The 25,286-nt window shown below is 46.2% G+C and overlaps 2 protein-coding genes across 2 annotated transcripts in view; both read right to left on the minus strand.

The window, feature by feature from the left end:
* The window catches only part of LOC311604965 (uncharacterized protein), a 43,043-nt gene extending 21,188 nt beyond the window's left edge, over positions 1 to 21,855 (minus strand). Inside the window, exon 1 of the mRNA XM_084795238.1 lies at positions 21,818 to 21,855. Within this exon, the coding sequence (XP_084651364.1) occupies positions 21,818 to 21,823 (6 nt within the window). The 5' untranslated portion in view covers positions 21,824 to 21,855. The remainder of the gene's footprint in view (positions 1 to 21,817) is intronic.
* Positions 21,826 to 25,286, minus strand: part of LOC311604974 (zinc finger protein 560-like) — a 225,943-nt gene continuing 222,482 nt past the window's right edge. Inside the window, exons 5-7 of the mRNA XM_084795253.1 lie at positions 24,018 to 24,144; positions 23,770 to 23,830; positions 21,826 to 21,997 (exon numbers count right to left, since the gene is read on the minus strand). Of these exons, the coding sequence (XP_084651379.1) occupies positions 21,898 to 21,997; positions 23,770 to 23,830; positions 24,018 to 24,144 (288 nt within the window). The 3' untranslated portion in view covers positions 21,826 to 21,897. The remainder of the gene's footprint in view (positions 21,998 to 23,769; positions 23,831 to 24,017; positions 24,145 to 25,286) is intronic.

The following is a 25,286-nucleotide window of genomic DNA, read 5'->3' on the forward strand; positions in this document are numbered from 1 at the left end:
CAATAACAAAAACCCAGCAAAAACAGCCTGCTGTGTTAGTACAACCACTGACTAAGATAGAACTCCTTTCATCACACTGTCAGGATGATTATAGGAAGCAAAGCACTGTTAACTTCTGAAGGAGGGAGAAACATGGATTCTGTTTAGATCACAGATGGGGTATGAGAAAAAGACTTGTGAGAGGGCAGGTGATGTTTATCCCCTTAGGAGTCAAACCACGTGTGGGAGAGATTGGTTATTAACCATCTAAAAAACATCCTTGAACACATTCTAAGAAGAAGTATAAAAATGAGCCAAAAACAGGAGGCGGGGCCTTTGGAGACTTGGGACAGTTTTGGCTGTTCATTGCTCCACCTCAGGATGCTCCTAGAGAGAACCACTTGAGGGAAGGCTTCAGGGCTCTGGGCTCTGGATGAGGTTCCGAGTTCTGGTTGCTCCAGGTTCTAGCAGAAGAAACCCTGCTGATTATGCCAGGAGAATCGTTCCTCGGAACTGATATCCTTATGGTTTGATTATTGTATTCTTTAATCTCCTTTTCCTATTGTTGAGGTTAGTCTGCCCTTAAGTGAGGTACTCATGCTTAATAAGTTTGTAATAAAAATATATTTGGTAAGAAAATTGAGCCTACAACGTTCCCACTAAGTTATCAAGTTATTTCCTGGAAATACTTGTCTCCAGTGCTTTTCTGTGATTGGAACACCCTGCTTTACCCTGAATTGGCAAAGAAATGAAAAGAAAGGAATACAGAAAGCAAAAAAAAAAAAAAAAAAAAAAAAGAGTTATAAAATGAGTAATACTCATGGAGGATCTGTCTGATCACACCCTTGGCAGCATGCACCAAGGTCTGTCTCTGTGTTGTGAACTTCGCCTCAGGCCTGGTCAGGCAGTGTCTACACAGCATCTGTAGTGAAGACTGAGTCTCTTCTATGACCATCAGCATTTAAGTGAGTTTCTTTTTATCATAACAGTTTATTGTGGGTCCTTCTCACATCGCTGGATCTGGGAACTCAAGAGAGGGCTGTTTGCCACCCATCTGAGCAGTGACTCCCCAAGGAGCCAAGGTGCTGGGTGTCACGTATGATGAATCCTCCACGGTGATGTCCCGGGCCTGTGACACTTATGCATGATACCGGGATCTCCACCCTGGCAACCACCCATTACAACCCTTGTACTATGAATATGGCAGAGGCCCCGCGGTGCGTGCCCGCACGCCTTCCATCTGACAGACCCGCTCTTGGTGATCACATTCAACACCCAGCAGCAGCAGCATGCTGCACTGTCTCACAGCCGCCATATTCTGGACTTGCAAAACCCAGGACAGGCCACCCTTTCCTGAGGGCTGTGCACGTAAGTCACCCAGGGACTTTCTTGCCTGTCAGGTGAAGTGACACTTTGTTCCCTTTGTCCATGTCTTCTATGCTCCTAGGAGACAGGGAGTGGTATGAGGATGTCCTTTGGTGACCTTTATTACACAAACATGGATATTTACCTACATGTATGTCTGTCGTCATAGACTGTGAAGTGCACTTGCTGGTTAGAATAGGCTGATTGAATCCCCTGGGACTGGAATTACAGGAAGTTGGTGGCCATCATGTGCATGCTGGGATTGAACCCCAATCCTCTGGAGGAACAACTAATGTTTTCGACTGTTGCGACATCTCTACAGCCCTGGTGGAAGATCTCAAATCATCCTGCAGTGAAATGTTGTACCCTAACATTCTCTCTCATGTAGCTCCTGCTAATCAAAATACAACAGTAAGTGTCTGAATCAAGACAGAAGAGATGGTTCATCGGGTTTAGAGCACTGGCTGTTCTTGCTGGAGACCAAGTACCAATTCTTTGCAACCACATGGCAGCTCACAACACTCTGTAATTGCATCTCAGAGGACCTGAGACCCTCTTCAAGCCTTTTCAGGCCACTACATGCATGTGGTCCACCATGTACATGCAGTAAAAGACCTATAAAAATTAAAAATTAAAATCTTTTTAAATTTTTTCTAAAAATATTTTTATTTAGTTTTTAATTTATGTGCATTGGTGTGAGGGTGTCAGATCTTGGAGGTACAGACAGTTGTGAGCTGCCCTGTGGCTGTTGGGAATAATTGAACCCAGGACCTTTGGAAGAGCAGACAGTGTTCTTAACCACTGAGCCAACTCTGCAGACCCCAAAATTAATTATCTTAATAAAGACAGAATCACTTCTATATCTCTGGGGAGAGAAACATCCCAATTCATTACAAGGCCTTCTGAGTGGGAGAAGGAATTCTAGGCCAGGCTTGCCACTTTAAAAAAAAAACCATTGTGGCAGAGCTGGGCGTGTGAGTAGGATGGTGCCTGTGAGGGTCAAAGGCATCTTTGAGGAGTCTCTCCTTACAGATTTTTGGTAGGTTTTGAGGTTTGACTTCAGGATGCCATGTGCACCATGTGCTTGAAAGAACCTTTGCTCACTCAGCCTTGTTGTTGCTCAAGCACATCCAATACAACATACGTTTTTTTGTTTGTTGTTTGGTTGTGTTGTTGAGATAGTCCTACACTGTGTGTTCTTGACGGCCTCAAAATCAGCATTAGACCTGCCCGGCCCAGAACTCACACGAATCTGCGTGACTCTGCCTTCAGTGCGCTGGGATTAAAGGGCTGCTGTATAAAACACTGGGTTGTAAATAAATTAATTTATATGATATTCTGGACACTCTGGAATTCTTAGCCAAAAGTGACCCTGTGAGGGTAGGGTTAGATGCTGGTCCCCACTGCCTTGTTTACTTGTGAGGCAGCAGAAGCTATTTCAAGGTTGACATCTGGATGATGGGAGGATTAGATTTGTGTTTGGAGATCTCCAGCCCCATAGAATTGATCAGGAGTTGGTAAGGCCAAACTCTGGATAAAATGATTAAGGCAGATTTTAGTTAACTCTTGAGATGGGAAAAAGAATCCACTGAGACTGAACTTAGCCTGAATTTGTCGAGGTGACTGACAAGAAGAGTCCCTGGCATTGTGGGCAATGTGAGCCCAGTAAAGGCAGGAAACGCAAATGTGTGAAAAGATGCTTAAAGGATGATGGGCTTGGTGTCCTCAGGAGGATGGCCACCGGCCTCCTGATGGCCATGAACTCATTCTCATTTGATGGCTTCCTCTGTGTGTCCTTGGCTGTCTTAGACTCAGTTTGTAGACCAGGGTGACCTAGAACTCACAGGGATCTGCCTGCCTCTGCCTACTGAGCACAGGAATTACAGGTGCGACCTACAGTGCCTGCCTTTTCTTGTTTCTTTTTTTTCTTTTTCTGAGACTTTGAAACTTGACATTGAGGTATACGCGGCTGTGAGCATTTAATAATCCTCACAAAGCTGTGCTTGTTTATACTATTTTTTCATTAAAACACTGCGGTTACTTTAAAACATCTTCAGAGGCATGCATGCACTGGCTTACACATGAAAATTACCTTCCGTGTCTTCTAGAACTTTGACAATATTCTTCAATATTGTGGTCTTCCCATCTTTAGCCTAAAATATAGAAATTAAATGTATGCTTCTGAAATTTATGCAAAGTTTAAATTATTATCTCCCATAAACAATGCTTAATTTATTCATTACATTCTACGTCTGTCAGAATCAAAATACAGAAGAGTAACCATCTCTAAGGCTATTTTCCATTAAGCTAAAAAAGTGAAGGAAAATTCACATCATTACCTATGCAGGTGAGGTTCCAGTAGGTTTCCAGCATCAGATCTCTGTAGAGGCTCTTCTGGGAAGGATCCAGCAAAGCTCACTCTTCCCGAGAGAAGTTCACATGCATGTCCTCAAAGGTCACAGCTTGTTAACATATACCATAAGCATGTATGGACATATAGGGTATATTTGTGTAAATATATGCATTATACATAGGTAGTAACAGAAGGAGTAAGATTCACCCCATTGTAAATGTACTTTATTGAATATATATTGCCTGTGCTCAACATATTAATTCCATGTCACAGAATTTCAAATGCAATCACCAAGTTGTTTTAGAAGGGAAGAGAAAAGGAGAATCACGCCTCTCATTTCTGTGCACACTGGATAGGATACGGCATTGTAGGAGACAAATACATATACACAGAGACACGCACACAGGGCAGCACTACTGAGCACTATCAGTAAAATTCTATCAAAATTACTAACTTTTATCTTCTTCAAGGCATTGCATGCACAAAATGTGTATACGTACATGTTAAAAACCCTATAAACATAAATAAAATTTAAGTTCTTAAGAAGCACAAGGTCACTCCTGGAGGCCTGGCCCAGGACACAGGACACTCACTACAAGGCCTGCATGGGCTACATAAGGAATTCTGGACCTCTTTTCCCACTCTTCCAAATTTTTGTTATCATGTTTGTTGGGTAGGAGGGCATGGCCATTGCATGGTGCTTGTCAAAAGACAACTCTGTGGAGTCTCTCCTTACAACAATCGCTTTGGCGATTGAATTCAGGTGGTCCCATGCATAGTATACTGGAAAATACCTTTGCTCACAGAGCCATGTCCTTCGCCCAGCCTATCCAATCTAATGCACCCATTTTTGTTGTTTGGTTTTGCTATTGAGACAATAGCACACTATGTACTGTCACTGGCCTGAAAGTCACCATTAGAGCAGGGTAGCCCAGAGCTCAGAGGAATCTGCCTGTCTCTGCCTCCAGAGTGCAGGAAAGAAGGGATGCTGCTAAAAAGTGCTGGTCAGGCTGTCTTAATGATGCTATCCTAGATCTGTCAGCAGCAGAGGCAGGCACAATTACTCAGCTGTCCTGCAGCATGGGAGCAGAGAGCAAGGGGCTATTTCCACACTCAGCATCCAGAAGTGGGTGAGCACTAAGAATGGTTTAGAGCCTGACACTTAAAGCCCATGGTGAGGTGGCGCCATAGTTTGGTTTTGATGCTGCTGGAGAGACCCCAAGGTCAGAACTGAAGGGCTCACCAAATGCCTGCTTGGTCAGCATTTTAGCAAGATAGAGGTTGGAAGCCAGAGTGGGTTGAACCTGGGTTTTCTAGGAGGCATTCATAAGGGCCAGGAAATACCCAGAATCTATCCAAACTTTTTCATCTTCCAGATCCAGAAGCCAGAAAGAATAAGGCCTAGTTCTTGCCCCCCTGGCTGAGGAGTAGAAGTGCAGGTATAATTTAGGCCGTGGGCTTCATGTATGGCCTCTGTAACCTTCCCGCGACCTGGATTACCACCCAAACAAGCTTTGGGCCCCTCTATACTTCTCATCATGGTAGCCCAGGGACTAAATTAGGAAGCACATGCTTGTTGGCTGGTGTTTGATCATACTTCTAAGAATGCTGAGTTGAGGTTTCTGGTGCTGGCATTATGGGTGCAGGACTCTCTTAGACAGAATGTTTCCATCTTCTCAGTTGCACATGGACTTAGACTTAACACCTACTTTTTAAATGACCTTATTAAGACTAAATCAAAATGAAAAAATGATGTTTCATTTTGTTGGCTCAGCCCTAGCACACACCTTTAACCCAAGAACTTTCTGTATACATGGGCTACATGAAGTCAACTCCAGGTCAAGAGGCAGAGCAAGTAACCAGCAGAAAGGAGAGATATTGAGTTGAGGGTATTCAGCGCATTGTGGAGAAGGAGAAAGCGCTCGTTCCTCCTGGGATGATATTGGTGTAGGAAGGTCAGCTAGGTGCTTTCTCTGCCACTCTGACCTGTCAAGTTCTCACCCAGCATCTGGCACCCGAGTCTTCTTTTTTCAATTCTAATGATGGGAATTTTCTTTATAAACCAACATTTTCCTGCTCCACCTTGGGCCATGACCCTTCAGACAGAGAGATCACTCCATCTGAGGAGGAACTGAGAAACCAACAGGTCTAGTAAGTCTTCTTGGAGTTCCTCAAGGACAGTGTTAAGGCCTTAGGACCCTGTATAGTGGTACTCTATATGGGGATGAGGGGAAGGAGAAGGAGGAGGAGGAGGAGGAGGAAGAGGAGAAGATGGAGGAGGAGGAGGAGGCAGAAAATGAAAAGCTAAAGGGCTTAGCTGAAATTGTCCCACTAACAATTATGATTACCATTTGGGTATTTTATAGTGTATTGTCCTTTTCCTTTTTTCCTCTTTCTTTCTTTCTTTCTTTCTTTCTTTCTTTCTTTCTTTCTTTCTTTCCCTCCCGTGTTTCCAGTCAGGCGTTCTCTGTTTATCAGCTCTATCTGTCCTGGAAGTCACTCTGTAATCCCTCAGGCTGGACTTGAACTCACAGAGATCCTCCTGCCTTTGTCTCCCAAATGCTAGGATTAATTGCGTGCACCACCACCGCCCAGCTTCATGCTTTATTCTCCTCCCCCCATGCTTTATTCTTAATAGCCTTCATGGCTTTCTACTGTCACACACACACACACACACACACACACACACACACACACACACACACACAAAAGTGGATAGAAGCCTTAGAAGCAAATTAGAGAGACTTATAAATGAGAATAAAGATACTCAGACACAGACCAAGGGATTTAGACAAGCCTCAGAAAACACTTGTAAGAATAAGAAAAATGCTAAGACACACACACACAGGAATTTAGACAAACCTTAGACCTATAAATGTGAATGAAAAAATTTCTCAGAAGCAGAGGATTTTAGAAAAAAGCCTACCATGTCATTGCATAATGAAACTAAAAGGGGATGGTGGAAGTTTGTTAGAAAACCAACCTAATTAAATCTTGGGCTGTTGAAACTATAGATTCAGACTGCAAAAGGGTGAGCAGACCTTTAAAGGCAAGATCAACACCAATAGAGAAATGGTTTAGAGGTATGGCTGGTATTGGACCTCAAGCTTATAAGGGTAATCTGATAAGATCATTTCTAAAAGTATTAAGAAAAGTCAAAATGGGAGCTCTTTTAATTGGGTTAAGTAAGGTTGCTGGCAAAGGTAGTCTAGGCAAGGCCTTCCTAGACACAGTGGTTTTTTCTCAAAATAATCCAAGAAGAAAGCTTCAGCCTTCTGGAGTACGCTAAAAGTGTGGTAAACTCTGACACTGGACAAATGATTGAAGATCAACCAGGGATAGCAAACATAACCTAATGCCAGTGGAAAATGCCCTGTATTTCCATACATTTCAATAATACTTTCTTGAGAGCACAACGGGACTTTCCATTTGGTGCATGTCTCCAGCTAGTTAATTCTTCAGTGGCACCACTCTCCCCCGGTGCAGCTAATCCTCATACACTCCTTCCCACTCTCCACCTAAGAACCTCCCATCTCTCAGTCCTGAACCTCACGGTTGCCTTCTTCTCTATCCTCAGGGACACCGGGTCACAAAACGTCTTTGCTTTCATCTGGACTGTATTACCACAGGGGTTCCAGGACAGCCCACACCTATTGGACAGGCTCTGGCTTCATATCTAGTCTCTTTGTCATTCCTGATAGAAACTTACACACAATGCAGATGGACTTCTCTGCAATCAGTGTTACATGTTAGCAAACTAACATCTCTATTCTTCTAAATTCATTGTGCGGCTGGGTCTAGAGTCTCACTGTCTAATGGTCAACTATCCACCCCTCAGATCATCTACTTGGGATTACCTACTACTCCAACCCACAGGTCCAACACCTTAAATAGAAAACACCTAATCCAGTCCCTCATGGTCCCATCTCCCAAACAGGAGATTTTTTAAGTCAGTCCTAGCAATGCCTGGGTTCTTACACTGCAAGATCCCATCCTTTTCTCTCCTTGTCACCCTCTCTATGACCCAGCCCTTGGCCCCTCACATCAGCCCCTTCTCAAGCCCATGACCAACCTCTTTCAGAAGCCCCCAAAGGCTGTTCTGTCGATGCCGCTCCCGTCCAGCAGGAAAGACACCAACACCAGGAACTCTTCTTGCAGCAGTTTTTTATTCAGGATCCCTGACTACCGGAGTGACCTCGGGAAAAGCTCCCACAGAACCTTTATAGTGTGCCTGGTCCTATCAGAAACTGCCACGTCGTCACTCCTGGTTGGTGCATTTGGATCACGCTACCTCAAGTTATGTCTTGTTTGAATCACGACACCTTATATCATGCCTTCAGGCATGCACATAAGGGGCTTGCTCACTGCGCATGGGCACACGGTTTACTCACTGCGCATGCGCAAAAGGGGCGCACTGCACATGCGCAAAAGGGGGCGCACTGTGCATGCGCAAAAGGGGGCACATTGCGCTGGGGAAGCAGCAGGGGCACTGCTATCTGTGGCTCTCCACAGTTCCCCCGTATTCATTAAATTTTGAGCAAGTGGCACAGAGAATGCCTGGTAGGTTGTCCCCCCTGCACTGGAGAAATAGGCTGACAAGATGGTTGAACATTGGCCATATAGCCCATCCACAATTTTTTCTTCTTCAACATCTTCTTCTTCTCCTCCCTCTCTTTATTAGAAAAGGAGGTAGATGGATCCATCATATACAGGTGAGCTTGGGTCCCTGAAGGGAGCGGGCATTAACCAGAGGGGGGAAGCATTGACCTGATCCTCCTGGGGCCACATTGGCCTGTCAAGATGTCTTTTTGAGGAGGAGAGGGGGGTCCTGATCTGCTGTCTGTGGGCATCCCCAACATACATCGAACAAGACAGTTTCTGACATCAACCTCTATGCAATCAGGTTTACTTCTCGGGGGACTCAGAGTCGGACAATCGGGTCCTCCCCCTGCGGTACCTCGTCCTACACCCCTTGCAGGTGCCCATGCCTTACGGCAGGCAATATCTGAGTATATGCCATTCTCACCATGCCAAGGAAGGGGAAACAGAAGCACATTAATGTCATGGCCTTGGTCCGCCAAGTGCACGGAGGATCTATACCCGTCACTGACTACTTCTCTATCATGCCAAGCCACCTTTGAGGAGATTGCCCAGCCTCTAGTGCAGAAATAATAATCTGAAAACATAAGTTTCCTTTAAGGGGAAAGCCCATATTTTCTGTATCAGGTGAAATCTCTTGTTAACGAAACATTGGTGGTGAAGTTTCTTGGGAAAATTGCAGTTGTATGTTTTGGAAAACCCAACAAGGTTCCCCACCTATACTCAGGCTGTGTCATGGAGCCCAGAATGTTAGTAAGGCCTTGCAATGTAGTAGAACCACGGCCAATTAGTAGTCCCACTGTGTCTTTTGCTAGAGGGCCAGTGAAATCAGTGGCTACCAACTGAGGCCCCATTTGTGGGGTCAGTAGTGGAGTCTGATGGTGAAACAGAGGTCGAGGCCTGCGCTCCCTCTAGTAGCTCTCTGGGGCGTTGCCATTCTATGGGAGAACGCAGACTCAGCCACTGTTCTGGAGCTCTGGTCTCCTCCATCGCCCCATATATTTGAGGGCCCTGAGGATGAGGGCCCCGTGTCCCGTTTTTTGGCCGTGCTCCCCTAAATCCTGCTGCTAGTGGTTGACCATTAATGTCTTTTATTGACCGACATTCATTAGCCCAATGATTTCCTTTCCTGCATTTGGGACAGAGGCCAGGTGTACGTGGAGGAGGATTTTGACTATTCTGATTAATCCCCCTGGGACACTGGCATCTGAAATGTCCTTATTTGCCACACTTGAAGCAATTTTGAGGACCAGAAATTCCATTTCTATTCCCTCCTTGGGCTGCCTGCATCACGGCTGCAGCCAATCTTGCATTTGATAATGGTCCTCCTATCTCTCTGCAGATCTTTAACCACACATCTAAAGATTTATGTTTGTATGGATTTATAGCTTGTCTACACTCCTTGATACATTGCTCAAAAATAAGTTGTTTTATCAAATGCATTGCAGTATCTGGGTCGCCGAAGATTTTTCTAGCGGCATCAACTAATCTGGCCACAAAGTCGGCAAATATTTCATTGCCTCCTTGAATAATTTTTGTGAAATTTCCAGATACTTCCCCTCGTTTAGGAAGGGCTTTCCATGCTCTTGTGCCAATAAAATTAATTTGCTCAAAAACTTGCGCCGGATATCCTGTCTGTTGGTTAGCAAAACGTCCCTGCCCCATAAGCATATCCTGGTCCCATGCCGGTTGTTCGTTAGCTGCATTGGTAGTTGCCTGCTCAGCTGAGAACTCAATGTAATAAGCTTTCCAGTCTAAATAGGTGCCAGGTGAAAGGCAGGCTCGTGCTAAATTTTGCCAATCTGAGGGTGTCATGCAATATCTCCCTAGGGATTCCAACTGCGCTATAACAAAGGCTGCGGTCGTGCCATAAGCATGAACAGACTCAGCCAGTCTTTGGACAATTTTAAAATCCAAGGGTTCGTGATAACGATTCCCTTGTGCATTTTGAAAAACTGGGTAACAATGAGGGGCATTTTGCAAATGAAATTGCCTCCATACCTCAGGACAGGCAGACCTACCTCCCACTGGTATATTGGGCGGGGGTCTTATTCCGCCTGGAGATTTAGGTGGCTCTAGTTCAGGAGCTGACGGCTGCGTAATCTTGGTCTCCTTCTTTTTTGGTATAATAATGCTATCTAGCTGTTCAGCCAACTCCTCTAATTCTTCGTCCTCGGGGCCAGAATCGTCCCCTTCAAACTGTTCCTCTTTCACTTTCCCCAAAATATAATTCCCCATTTTGTCCGAGTCCCGGAACTTTATTGTCTCAAAGCCTGAGAATTTAACAGTTATGTCCCACTTACTGGGAACTTAATTCCCCATTTTGTCCGAGCCCCGGAACTTTATTGTCTCAAAGCCTGAGAACTTAACAATTATGTCCCACTGACCAGGAACTTACCAGCTAGCTGCCCTGGCTGCCGCAAGTTCTGAGATTCCCCGTACAGGCCACCAAAATGCTGATGCCACTCCCGTCCAGCAGGAAAGACACCAACACCAGGAACTCTTCTTGCAGCAGTTTTTATTCAGGATCCTGGAGTGACCCCGGGAAAAGCTCCCACAGAACCTTTATAGTGTGCCTGTCCTATCAGAAAGTGCCACGTTTTCACTCCTGGTTGGTGCATTCGGATCACACCACCTCACTCTATGTCTTGTTCGAATCACGCCACCTTACATCATGCCTTCAGGCATGCACATAAGGGGCTTACTGACTGTGCATGTGCATATGGTTAACTCACTGCGCATGCGCAAAAGGGGGCGTATTACGCCGGGGAAGCAGCAGGGGTGCTGCTATCTGGGGTCTCCACACTGTTCTTCAGTCTCAGGTCTACACCTCCCAGACCTAAGCCATTCCTTCACCTGCTGTGCATCCAAGAAGGAGGGATGCGCCCTTGGGATCCTAGGACTCTGACCTTTCTGTGGACCCAAGGTAAACCCGCCAAAGATATAAGACCTGGTGACGAGCACCTAAATACATGATTTAGCAACTGCCAAGCTTCTTATTCACAGTCCCCTCCCTCCCCAAAAAACTTTATGTCACCATCTTCTCCTTTCAATACATGTCCCACCTCTTGATATATAAAGGCTTATAAACTGTCCCCCCTCCGTGGCTCTCTCGCTCTCCAGGGAGCAGTAGGTAGCACAAATCACCACTCTTGCTTTCCTATCATGCCAACCCCCCAACATCTCAATAGTTCTTCCTCGACGACCCACAAACCACTCTCCGTCTCACTCTTGCATTGAAACCTTAAAATAATTGTGCCCCATCCCTCACACATACAGGAAGGCTCGCTGCCTCAGAACATCTACACCTTGTACATAGACAGGCCATCTAGACATCGCACACAGACAGTAACTCCTTTTTAAACCTCCAGCCCACCCCGAGGATTTGTGTTTCCTAAGGGCTACGACTGAGTCTTCTTAAATCTGTCAAGTAATAGATGCCCAAGTCAAAATCATAGCCCCCATTTGTCCAAAGTCAAATGGCTTAGGTTCCTTCTGGTCTTGGTGGACACCTTCTCAGGGTGTGTGGAAGCACTGCAACCAGCAACAATAAGGCTCGAGACAGTCTCCGACGTTTTCTCTGCGAGATCAATCCCCATCTCCCTCCAGTTGGAAAATGGCCCTAAATTCTCCTCCCATACTTCTCAGACCCTATGCAAAGCCTTCAATTTCCCTCGACATTTGGAGATTCCATACCATGCACGGCCCTTGGTGAACTTAGAAAGAACTAACAGCTCCTAATCAAAACTCTTTGTAGAACTCTCGTAAGAACTTCATGTCAATCGTGTTAAACTCCTACGGCTGGCGCTCCTCAGGCTAAGGGCTCTCCCCGAGTGACCTCTTTCCATCTCGCCATTGGAGCTCAGGTATGGACAATGGGTTCTGACCTGTGTTTCACCCAAACCTTCGACTTCCCTGATCGCTTACTCTTACTCCCTCCTGCACTCAGCCATATCTCCTCCCTCCTATGGCACCTGCTGCCCACTAGCTACCCGCTCTCAACCACACTCCTGTCCACGCCCAATCACGGCTAAGAATCAGGTCCTTCTCTCCCTCCAGAACAATGTCTCTCACCTCTTGATTCTACATGGAAGGGCTGGCCCAAGGCCATTTCTGTAACCCACACAGCTGCTAAGTCTGAGGGTCTCTCTCACCGGATTCATCTATCCATCATCAATCCCTTCACTCCTCTCCCTCAAGATAACTCCCTTCCTACATATCAAACCCCAACAGGGCCCTGCTCTCTTAACTTTTAGAGAACACAAAGATCAACCACATTCTCCTCAGTTCCACAAGGATGAGGTTTCACCCCAGCAGCCATGCTGGACTCTACTGGGTTGCACATAGACTTTTCCTCCTCACCCTCTTGTCTGCTTCTGTCCAGAGTAACTGTGGATATTTGAACTCAAGACCTGCACCACTTGTAACAAATGGTCTTTCCAAATAGGGCTAGGAAATAGAGCACAGCAGGCTGACAGGAGCTAATTACAGTCCCACGTCCCCAATGTCCACATCACCTTCAGTTACTGACTGCACTGCCTACTTCCTCTATGAGCAGGCCTAAGACTTCTGTAAAGAGAGGACAGAGACACACGGAGGGCGCCCACACTGCTCGACTTCATGGAGCCATGGGGTCCCAGTTGAAGATGATTGGCTAAGATAGAGGGGAGAGGAGCTTGGGACATTCCGGTTCCTGACCATTCCAGGAGAAACCAACATGGCAGGATAGTGTGGTTTTGTTTACGTGGAACCTAGAACATTCATTCAAGCAGAACATCCAGCAAGTATTGATTTGTAAGTAAAAGGCAAAGCCTAAGAACTTGAACTTAAATTAAGCTGAGGATAAAAAGAGACTTCAAAACACAATGGCTGTGGTGATGCTAAGCAGGAAGGCCTAGACATGTCTGGACATGGCTCAAAGTTGGTGTGCCTCAACACTCTCAGTGAGGACGGCCCACATCTCTTGGCAGTCTGTTCCTGGTGATTTCCTTGGCTTCTTCTATTCTCGGGGCTACAAGTTCAGCATGTTCTGCAGCCTCCTCCTTATTTCTATTCCTGTGCTGTTTCTTCAGGCTCTGTGTTGTTATTTGTGTTGCAGGACATGTGGAGTCAGCCAGATGCTGAATCTTGGGCACTTTGTTCCTGGGCTTCTTACCTTCTTCACTAAAGGGCTTTCTGACAGCCCATCAGTGAATTCCATCTTCCTTAGAGCTATGGAGGAGCTTTAGGGTTCTGCAGGCTCTTTGGACCCTAACTGCCAGAGCACAGTAGGATCTGCTGGTCCAGGACTAGCCTTCTCTCCCTCTCTCTGCACCATCATCGTTATCATCATGACCACCACCACCACCACCATCATCATTATTAGTTTTTGTTATTATTTGCAATAACCAAATTGAGAGCGCTCAGATTGGGATTCACTGTGTTGGGTTTGTTTGGTTTTTGTTTCTTTGTTTGAAACGAAATCTCAATCATTCTATTTACCAATGAAGACTCAAGAGCCAGATGCTGGGGTGAAAGCCTGCCAGCTCTGAGAGGCAGAGAAAGCACCCAGTTGACCTTCCTCCTCATCCAGTGTCCCTCCACAAAACTTCCCCTTCTCTACTCCATCTCAAAAACCCATAAAACTGAATGTCCCTCCCTCTTGCTTCCTGTGCAGCTCTCTATCCTGTCCTCCTGACTTCCTCTTACTCCCTATGGTTTCTCCCATGTTCACTCACTGTCAACTGGATGCTTGCTCCACCTGTTAATCTAAGGCTTACTTTATTTATTCCTATTTGGAATATTCATCAGAAAACTAGGATTAAAGGTGTGTGCCAAGGCTGACCACACCACAGCTAGACACAGGGTTTTTTTATTTGTGTTTTGCAGTAAATAACACAATCTCAGAATTCACAGAGTGATCTAATATCCTGCAACATGTCTCTTTCTTGTCTGAATAAAAAGGAAAGATTTTTTTAGCTTTGATACCATAAACAATGAAGAAGCTATTTCTGCCAAGCTTTCCACAATGTCCAGCTTGGTTGTATTTGGCAGTATTAGTATTAGTATTGTGCTTCTCTTGTGTGTCCTAGTGACGTCCCTATTCCTCCTGCGCAAGTTCTGATGGCCATAGTGCTTCCTGGGGCAGTTTGAATGCAGGTGTGCAGGGTACCAAGGCCTCTTCTAGAAAATCAACTAAGACAACCCCAGGTTCTACCAGGAGAGGGTGATGGTTTGGGGAGAGTGGACATTTTCTCACAGTAATGAAGAAGACAAGTATGTGTGCCCACACATTGCAATATACAACCCGTGTTCCATCCTGGAAAGCCAGCTAGAGCCACAGTGAAGCTGTGCAGGAGACAGCACATGCCGAGGCTCACGACATAGAAGCATCAACTCTTCACCTGCTGTAAAACCTGTCCTTCCACCAGGAACTCTACCTTCCCACAGTCTCTAAATTACACCAACAGAATCCTCATGTTCATGAGTCATGTTGCAAGGGAGGCTCCCTGAATGCAAACACACACACACACACACACACACACACACACACACACACACACAGTGTGACTATGTAAAATATTCTCTTGCCTGCAGCTGGACTTTCTGTCTCTGAAGACAGAACCAGACTAATTTAAATCGAGGTTTATAGCTTTTTACAATTCAACATGAAACTTTCCACCATTCTGGGCCACTCCATAGAATGCATGGTGGCACCACAGGCTGGGTGTGCAGCAATCCCCAGTGTTGGGTGACTGTCATGTTTTACATCTGCAGCCCCTTCATAAGAAAGAATGGAAACCCAGCGGTTGAGAGAAGGCAGCTGCAGCACAGGGCAAACATGGACTTGACAGAGTCTCTGGTCAGAGTAGGGCTGAGAAAGCCAGCCCAGCACTGCGAGACCTGCAAGCCCATGGAGACAGAGGCTCTGAGCAAATCTGGGCAGCATGGCCATTCACTCACACAGTTGCTCTGGTGAACGGTCCCCTGAGGACAGACACAAAAAGCAGATGCTCCCAAGAGTCTCTGCCCCAACACACTGGGCTCTGCCTTAAAAGAGATGGATTGCGACTTATCCACACTCTTCACCTAAAAGTTTTGAACTGTTGCCTCCAAAACGAAGGCATTGAAGGCAAGTCCTCAGCTAAAAACACAAGATACCAACCCAAGCTAAAGGATTCATGGTGCACAGAGGTGAGACAGGAGACAAGGTATAGTTAGTGTTGGAGCAGGCACAAGTGGCCCAGGATAGCAAGCTGCCCATTGTGATTCAGTGAGTGAGGTGAGGCCAGGCCTCTGTGACATCACAGGGTTAACCCCTGCTCCAGGAAGAGCAGCAGTCTTAGGCAGAGGACAACTGAGAGTCCACCAAGGAGGGCTGGGATTTCCAGCAGTCCCATGTGCCTGCCTACTTTAGGACTTCTGGGGTGAATCCTGAATAGGCATGCGCCCTAAGAAGAGGAGGTGTTGGCCTGGGCCAACCCCTAACCCTGAGAGGCCTGGGCCCTAAGAAGAGGATGTGTGGGCCTGGGCCTATCCCCAACCCTGAAGAGGCCTGGGCCCTAAGAAGAGGATGTGTGGGCCTGGGCCTATCCCAAATGATGAAGAGGCCTGGGCCCTAAGAAGAGGATGTGTGGGCCTGGGCCTATCCCCAACCCTGAAGAGGCCTGGGCCCTAAGAAGAGGATGTGTGGGCCTGGGCCTATCCCAAATGATGAAGAGGCCTGGGCCCTAAGAAGAGGATGTGTGGGCCTGGGCCTATCCCCAACCCTGAAGAGGCCTGGGCCCTAAGAAGAGGATGTGTGGGCCTGGGCCTATCCCCAACCCTGAAGAGGCCTGGGCCCTAAGAAGAGGATGTGTGGGCCTGGGCCTATCCCCAACCCTGAAGAGGCCTGGGCCCTAAGAAGAGGATGTGTGGGCCTGGGCCTATCCCCAACCCTGAAGAGGCCTGGGCCCTAAGAAGAGGATGTGTGGGCCTGGGCCTATCCCCAACCCTGAAGAGGCCTGGGCCCTGAGAAGAGCATGTGTGGGCCTAGGCCTGTCTCCACCCAGGAAGAGGCCTGGGACATATGAAAAGGAGGCATGGGTTCGGCCTGTCCCCAAGGCTGAAGAGGCCTGGGACCTAAGAAGAGAAGATATGGGGCCCAGGCCTATCCCCAACCCTGAATAGGCCTTGGCTCTAAGAAAATGGGGTATTAGACTGGGCCTTTCCACAACCCTGAAGAGGCCTAGGCGCAATGAACCTGAGGTGCTGGTTTCGGCCTATCACCAACTCTGAGGAGGCGCTATGATGTGGTGTTGGCATTGGCCTATCGGAATGCCTGACTGGGCTGAGGCCTGAGGAAGAATGATGGGCCTGGGACAAACTTGAATCATGATGAGGCTTTGACCAAAGACGTCTTGTGGACCTGGGCCAGTCCACAACTCTGAATAGGCTGGGGCCATAAGAAGTGTGAGCACTGGCCCATTGTGACCCATTAAGTGGCCTAGGCCAGAGGAAAAATAATATACTTGGGGATACTTCTAATTCTGATGAGGCCTGGGCCCAAAGGAAATCATGTGTTGATCTGGCTGTATCCCCAATCCTGAAGCGGCATGTGTCCAAAGAAGTCTGGGTCTACCCCTAATTCTGAAGAGGCGTCGGCCAAAGAAGAGGTGTGGGTCTCGGCCTATTGAAAATCAGGAAAAGGCCTGGACCTTAAGAAAAAGAGAGGTTGGTCTGTGCTAATACATTCCCTAAAGGGGCCTGAAGCAAAGAGTACAAATGTGAGCCTGAGCCATTCTCCTGCAAAAGAAAGGGGCCTCAGACAGTCAAAATGGTGTCTCCTGGAAAGCCTGGCCCTGAAGTGTTGATCTTAAACATCTGCATATGTGTGTGTGTGTGTGTGTGTGTGTGTGTGTGTGTGTGTGTGTGTATCTGTGTGTTTGTGTCTGTATCCATGCCCACTGACTAGACATCGATGCCTTGGAGTCCTTCTGTCCTTGCCAGAACCTACGGAGAAGGATCCCAGATCGCAAGAGCTTTTCTACGCAACTCTTAGAAGTCCTGAAATTTATCATCTTTCATTATCTTTCTGGTACACGGCTTGTCCTAGCTCTGTATGTAATTTTCAATAAATGAAGTCTCACTGGCTAACAGGATTATTCTGAAATGCTTAATTTCTCAGTGATCTCTTCCCTCTCTGACTAAGTCCTTAGGAACAGGCTGAGATGGTCACACACAACCAGCAAGTGGAGGAGGCTCCATGTGGAGACCAAGATCTGTGCTCAGAGCTCGGCCTCCAGAGCAGTGTGTCTCTGTCCATGGCTGGTATCTTTGCCCTTTGTTACAGTCTTAGAAATCAAACCAGATCAAATGACCCAAGTCCCCACAGAAGACAAGGATGTATCCTGAAGTCAAAGGTGCCCGAGAGAAACCTTCAAACACAAGGACCCTGACATGAGACACTGGCCTTTGAGTTGCTGGTCAGAGGAGCACAAAAGACCCCCAAACCTTAGAGATTGTCGCTGCCACCTTTGGTCACTTCTGTGATCTCACCAGCAAAGCCCTATTACTGAATACACCAAGGGCATGGGACATGGGATTCAGAGATGGGGGCTGGATGGGGCACTGAATCCTCCTCCGTGAGGACCAACTTTCCTAACCCTGCCAGATGCCATAGAGTCTACCAAGGGTGAGAACCGATCTTGCTCCTGTCAACCACAAAATAGTGTACTGTAGCTGGGCGGTGGTGGCCCAGGCCTTGAATCCTGGCCCTGGGAAGGTAGAGGCAGGGGGATTACTGTGAGTTCCAGGCCACCCTAGTTACACAGAAAGACTTAGTAACACAGGTGCCTGGACCCCTGCGGCATCCACATGCAAATGTGTTAGTGACACAGACTTTCCACCTGCACAGAATTAACTGCACACGGATCCTGCACCTGAGTGTCCAGTGCCCAGCGCAGAACTCCTAGAAGACACTGGAGAAGCCAGGGCTCTGCGAGGCAGCGAGTCCGCCTTCCCCTGTCACAGTAAAAAGCAGCAGGGAGACCACTGCACGGTCATGTCACAACAGGGATGTTCCACACAGGGCTCTGCTCCCCAGGCTCTGAGAGACCACAGCCAGAGCACCTAAGTCACCTCGAGGTCAGGCTTCCGCCTGGAGCTGCAGCGCCCTCTGGGGAACAGGAGGAATCACGCGGGCGGCCAAGTCTTGGCACTAAGTTCACACTGGCTCTAGTGGATCCTCCCTGCCTGGGGACAGCGATCCCAGCTCACCATGGCGGGGGTTCGTTGCTCTCCTCACATCTCCCTGCAGAGGACCACAGCGTGGGAAGGACACCATGTGCCTGTTTCTCCAACGGTCTTCGCCTGGAGGACCGGAAGTGCCCTTCCCATTCTGACTGGTGGGTCCATGTGGACGCCCTGATTGCCTAATGAGGCTTAACTGACAGGAGCTTCTCCCTTAGGGACCAAGTACTCTGAAGGGACAAAACACAATGATTAGAAGTTCTGGCTTCCACTCCAGGGAAAACAAAACAAAACAAAACAAAACAAAACAAAACAAAACAAAACTGTCTCACACTCGCGGAGTTTCGCATTGTTCCTGAACTGTAAAGTCATCCATGCACTGTTCTTGCACTCAGTGTTCACTTCTTGTAGGCATTAGGTGTCTAGTGTACAAAGATCAATGTGCAGTGAATTGATGCCCCTGCCTCAAAGCCAGCCAAACAACAAAAACAACTTGGTCTATGACACCAAACACCAACAATTATAGCCACTTTAGGGTAGTGACCAGGGTAAGCACTTGGAATGAGAAGACAGAAATAGAAAGTCTGGCCAGACGTGGTGCCAGACCCCTTTAATCCCAGCATCTGGGAGGCGGAGGCAGGCAGATGGCTGTGAGTTCGAGGCCAGCCTGGTCTACAAAGCGAGTCCAGGACAGCCAAGGCTACACAGAGCAACCCTGTCTCAAAAGGTCAAAAGGGTATATATATATATATATATATATATATATATATATATATATATATATATATATATATAATGTTAAGAAATGTTATTAAGATGCACAGCTCTGATGCACTTTTTGGTGGAGAATGAGACAGTTATCAGAAAGATAATTTAGCAATGTTAGCAGAAGAACACAGGACACCTCAGAATGAGCACAGAGTAGCCATGAGACTGCAAACCACAGACTCTCAGGGTGAAGAGCCTGGTTCCTTGACTTCCTCAAGAAGCTTGGTCAAGCATCACACCAGACCTCCCCAAGTCTCCCATAGACAGAAACCAAAAGTAATCTTCCCTTGGTGCTTTTATCAGGGCATTGAGAATGCCTTGGATAAATTTGGTTTCCAAAAGGCTCACTTCCAACCTAAATGTGTTTTTACATATGTCCCTTAACATGTGACAATGGAAACAAAAGTATCAATGCGTGGAAAGAGAGTTGACAAAGAGAGACCAGAAGAGATTAGAGCTGAAATCTACCTAATTAGAGAACAAGAAATTATTAATGACACCAAATGGGCATAGTAGAAACACTGTGACCTAAATAACTTCTTCAAAGAAGACAGACACTTGTTGCTAATTTCCCTAAAGGTAAGAGTGGTGGTCCAGTCCTGGAATCACCACAAGGAAGGCTGAGGCAGGAGCATGACAAGTTTAAGGCCTGCTATGACTACAGACTGTGTAGGCAAAATATTTGGGGGACGTAAACAGACCCTGGCTCAAAATATGTTTTTGTTTCAAGCTCAGTAGGCAGATGCTGGCCAACAATTACTGCCAGCTATTCTCTACCCCCAAAAGGATTAAAAAAACTACAGCCAATAGAGTGAAAATGGGTGGATTAGAAGGGAGAGCCATGGGAGGAGCCAGCTAGCTGGCTGAGTGAGTAGAGACACTTGCCTCCAAGTCTGAGGGCCTGAGATCTATAACCTGGAGAGATGCTGCACCTCCCACAGGTCCTCTACACCCACACATGTGTTGTGGCATATGTCTTTACAAATGTCTCAATGGCACGAATCACGATGTTTAAAAATGTTTAAACTAAAAACAATAGAAAAAAACAAAACTAGAACAACAACCGCAATAACAAAAACCCAGCAACAACAGCCTGCTGTGTTAGTACAACCACTGACTAAAATAGAACTCCTTTCACCACACTGTCAGGATGATTATAGGAAGCAAAGCACTGTTAACTTCTGAAGGAGAGAGAAACATGGATTCTGTTTAGATCACAGGTGGGGTATGAGAAAAAGACTTGTGAGAGGGCAGGAGATGTTTATCCCCTTAGAAGTCGAATCACCATGTGGGGAAAGATTGGTTATTAACCATCTAAAAAACATCCTTGAACAAATTCTGAGAGGAAGTATAAAAATGAGCCAAAAACAGGAGGCGGGGCCTTTGGAGACTTGGGACAGTTTTGGCTGTTCATTGCTCCACCTCAAGATGCCCTAGAGAGAACCGTGCGAGGGAAGGCTTCAGGGCTCTGGGCTCTGGTTGAGGTTCCGAGTTCTGGTTGCTCAAAGTTCCAGCAGAAAAACCCTGTTGATTATGCCAGGAGAATTGTTCCTTGCAACTGATATCCTTTCTGTGTCATTATTGTATTCTTTAATCTTATTTTCCTATTGTTGAGGTTAGTCTGCTCTTAAGTGAGGTACTCATGCTTAATAAGTTCGTAATAAAAATATATTTGCTAAGAAAATTGAGTCTACAAACTTCCCACTATGTTATCAAATAATCAAGTTATTTCCTGGAAATACTTATCTCCAGTGCATTTCTGTGGTTTGAACACCCAGCTCTACCCTGAATTGGCAAAGAAATGAAAACCAAAAAGAAAAAAAAAAGGAGGAGTAATACAATGAGTAATACTCATAGAGGATCTGTCTGATCACACCCTTAGCAGCATGCACCAAGGTCTGTCTCTGTGGTGTGAACTTTGCCTCAGGCCTGCTCAGGCGGTGACTACACAGCATCTGTAGTGAAGACTGAGTCTCTTCTATGACCATCAGCATTTAAGTGAGTTTCTTTTTACCATAACAGTTTATTGTGGGTCCTTCTCACATCGCTGGATCTGGGAACTGAAGAGACGGCTGTTTGCCACCCATCTGAGCAGTGACTCCCCAAGGAGCCAAGGTGCTGGGTGTCACGTATGATGAATCCTCCACGGTGCTGTCCTGGGCCTGTGACACTTATGCATGATACCGGGATCTCCACCCTGGCAACCACCCATTACAGCCCTTGTACTATGAATATGGCAGAGGCCCCGGGGTGCGTGCCCTCCCGCCTTCCATCTGACAGACCCGCTCTTGGTGATCACATTCAACACCCAGCAGCAGCAGCATGCTGTACTGTCTCACAGCCGCCATATTCTGGACTTGCAAAACCCAGGACAGGCCACCTTTTCCTGAGGGCTGTGCACGTAAGTCACCCGGGGACTTTCTTGCCTGTCAGGTGAAGTGACACTTCGTTCCCTTTGTCCATGTCTTCTGTGCTCCTAGGCGACAGGGAGTGGTATGAGGATGTCTTTTGGTGACCTTTATTACACACACATGGATATTTTACCTGCATGTATGTCTGTCGTCATAGACTGTGAAGTGCACTTTCTGGTTAGAATAGGCTGATTGAATCCCCTGGGACTGGAATTACAGGAAGTTGGTGGCCATCAAGTGGGTGCTGGGAATTGAACCCCAATCCTCTGGAGGAACAACTAATGTTTTCGACTGTTGCGACATCTCTTCAGCCCTGGTGGAAGAACTCAAATCAGCCTGCAGTGAAATGTTGTATCCTAACATTCCCTCTCATGTAGCTCCTGGGAATCAAAATACAACAGTAAGTGTCTGAATCAAGACAGAAGAGATGGTTCATCGGGTTTAGAGCACTGGCTGTTCTTGTTGGAGACCAAGTATCAATTCTTTGCAACAACATGGCAGCTCACAACACTCTGTAATTGCATCTCAGAGGACCTGAGACCCTCTTCAAGCCTTTTCAGGCCACTACATGCATGTGGTCCACCATGTCCATGCAGTAAAAGACCTATAAAAATTAAAAATTAAGATCTTTAAAAAAAATTTCTAAAAATATTTTTATTTAGTTTTTAATTTATGTGCATTGGTGTGAGGGTGTCAGATCTTGGAGGTACAGACAGTTGTGAGCTGCCCTATGGGTGTTGGGATTTGAACCCGGGACCTTTGGAAGAGCAGACAGTGTTCTTAACCACTGAACCAACTCTGCAGCCCCCAAAATTAATTATCTTAATAAAGACAGAATCACTTCTATATCTCTGGGGAGAGAAACATCCCAATTCATTACAAGGCCTCCTGAGTGGGAGATGGAATTCTAGGCCAGGCTTGCCACTTTAAAAAAAAAAACCATTGTGGCAGAGCTGGGCGTGTGAGTAGGATGGTGCCTGTGAGGGTCAAAGGCATCTTTGAGGAGTCTCTCCTTACAGATTTTTGGTGGGTTTTGAGGTTTGACTTCAGGATGCCATGTGCACCATGTGCCTGAAAGAACCTTTGTTCACTCAGCCTTGTTGTTGCTCAAGCACATCCAATACAACACACGTTTTTATTGTTTGTTGTTTGGTTGTGTTGTTGAGATAGTCCTACACTGTGTGTTCTCGACGGCCTCAAAATCAGCATTAGACCTGCCCAGCCCAGAACTCACACGAATCTGCGTGACTCTGCCTTCAGTGTGCTGGGATTAAAGGGCTGCTGTTTAAAACACTGGGTTGTACATAAATTAATTTATATGATATTCTGGACACTCTGGAATTCTTAACCAAAAGTGACCCTTGTGAGGGTAGGGTTAGATGCTGGTCCCCACTGCCTTGTTTACTTGGGAGGCAGCAGAAGCTATTTCAAGGTTGACATCTGGAAGATGGGAGGATTAGATTTGTGTTTGGAGAACTCCAGCCCCATACAATTGATCAGGAGTTGGTAAGGCCAAACTCTGGATAAAATGATTTAGGCAGATTTTAGTTAACTCTTGAGATGGGAAAAAGAATCCACTGAGACTGAACTTAGCCTGAATTTGTCGAGGTGACTGACGAGAAGAGTCCCTGGCATTGTGGGCAATGTGAGCCCAGTAAAGGCAGGAAACAGAACTGTGTGAAAAGATGCTTAAAGGATGATGGGCTTGGTGTCCTCAGGAGGATGGCCCACCGGCATCCTGATGGCTACGAACTCATTCTCATCTGATGGCTTCCTCTGTGTGTCCTTGGCTGTCTTAGACTCAGATTGTAGACCAGGGTGACCTAGAACTCACAGGGGTCTGCCTGCCTCTGCCTCCCTGAGCACAGGAATTACAGGTGCGACCTACAGCATTTGCCTTTTCTTCTTTCTTTTTTTTTTCTTTTTTCGAGACCTTGAAGCATGACATTGAGGTATACGCGGCTGTGAGCATTTAATAATACTCACAATGCTGTGCTTGTTTATACTATTTTTTCATTAAAACACTGCAGTTATGTTAAAACATTTTCAGAGGCATGCATGCACTGGCTTACACATGAAAATTACCTTCCGTGTCTTCTAGAACTTTGACAATATTCTTCAATATTCTGGTCTTCCCATCTGTAGCCTAAAATATAGTAAGATAAATGTATGCTTCTGAAATTTATGCAAAGTTTAAATTATTATCTTCCATAAACAATACTTAATTTATTCATTACATTCTACCTCTTTCAGAATCAAAATACAGAAGAGTAACCATCTCTAAGACTATTTTCCATTAAGCTAAAAAAGTGAAGGAAAATTTACATCATTACCTATAGAAGTGAGGTTCCAGTAGGTTTCCAGCATCAGATCTCTGTAGAGACTCTTCTGAGAAGGATCCAGCAAAGCCCACTCTTTCCTAGAGAAGTTCACATGCACGTCCTCATAGGTCACTGCATCCTAGCATATACCATAAGCATGTATGCATATATAGGGTATATTTGTGTAAATATATGAATTATACATAGGTAGGTAACAGAAGGAGTAAGATTCACCCCATTGTAAATGTACTTTATTGAATATATATTTACCTAATTGCCTGTGCTCAACATATTAATTCCATGTCACAGAATTTCAAATGCAATCACCAAGTTGTTTTAGAAGGGAAGAGAAAAGGAGAATCACGCCTCTCATTTCTGTGCACACTGGATAGGATACGGCATTGCAGGAGACAAATACATGTACACAGAGACACGCAAACAGGGCAGCACTACTGAGCACTATCAGTAAAATTCTATCAAAAGGGGGCTGGAGAGATGGCTCAGTGGTTAAGAGCACCACCTGCTCTTCCAAAAGCCCTGAGTTCAATTCCCAGCAACCACATGGTGGCTCATAACCATCTGTAATGTGATTGGTGCCCTCTTCTGGCTTACAGGAGTACATGCAAGCAGAGCACTATATACATAATAATAAATAAATAAATCTTTTTAAAAATTCTATCAAAATTACTAACTTTTATCTTCTTTAAGGCATTGCATGCACAAAATGTACATACATACATGTAAAAAAAAACCCTATAAAAATAAATAAAATTTAAGTTCTTAAGAAGCACAAGGTCACTCCTGGAGGCCTGGTCCAGGACACAGGACACTCATTACAAGGCCTGCATGGGCTACATTAGGGTCCCTCATGTCAAACTCAGGCCGTCAAGCGTGCATGCCAAGCCCTCTTCCCACTTAGGCATCTCACCAGCGCCGTTTGGTACAACTCTGACCTGAAACCATCCTACTGGCTCTGGCAGGTCACCCAGAAAAGCAAACAAACTAACAAACCAAACCAACTAAGCAAACAAACAAAAAGCAAGCCTGCCCCTATCGCGCAGTAGCAGGAGGAGCACTTGCTTGGTTTGTTGCTTGGCTCCTGTTCAGTCCCTTTTGGAGGTAGGGCGGGGCCAGGCCTGTCTTCCAGGCCACACTGTAGAGGGATTTTAATTTCTCATATGGCTTTTCTAACAGGAGACCCCACACAACGACCTTCTAGGTCTGTGGAATCCGGCTGGAATACAAACACTCCTTAGTCCAGGAGACAGAGGCAAGCCGACC

The sequence above is a fragment of the Acomys minous genome (genome assembly GCF_964271855.1).
Source record: "Acomys minous genome assembly, chromosome: 9".
In the NCBI taxonomy this organism is placed as follows: domain Eukaryota; kingdom Metazoa; phylum Chordata; class Mammalia; order Rodentia; family Muridae; genus Acomys; species Acomys minous.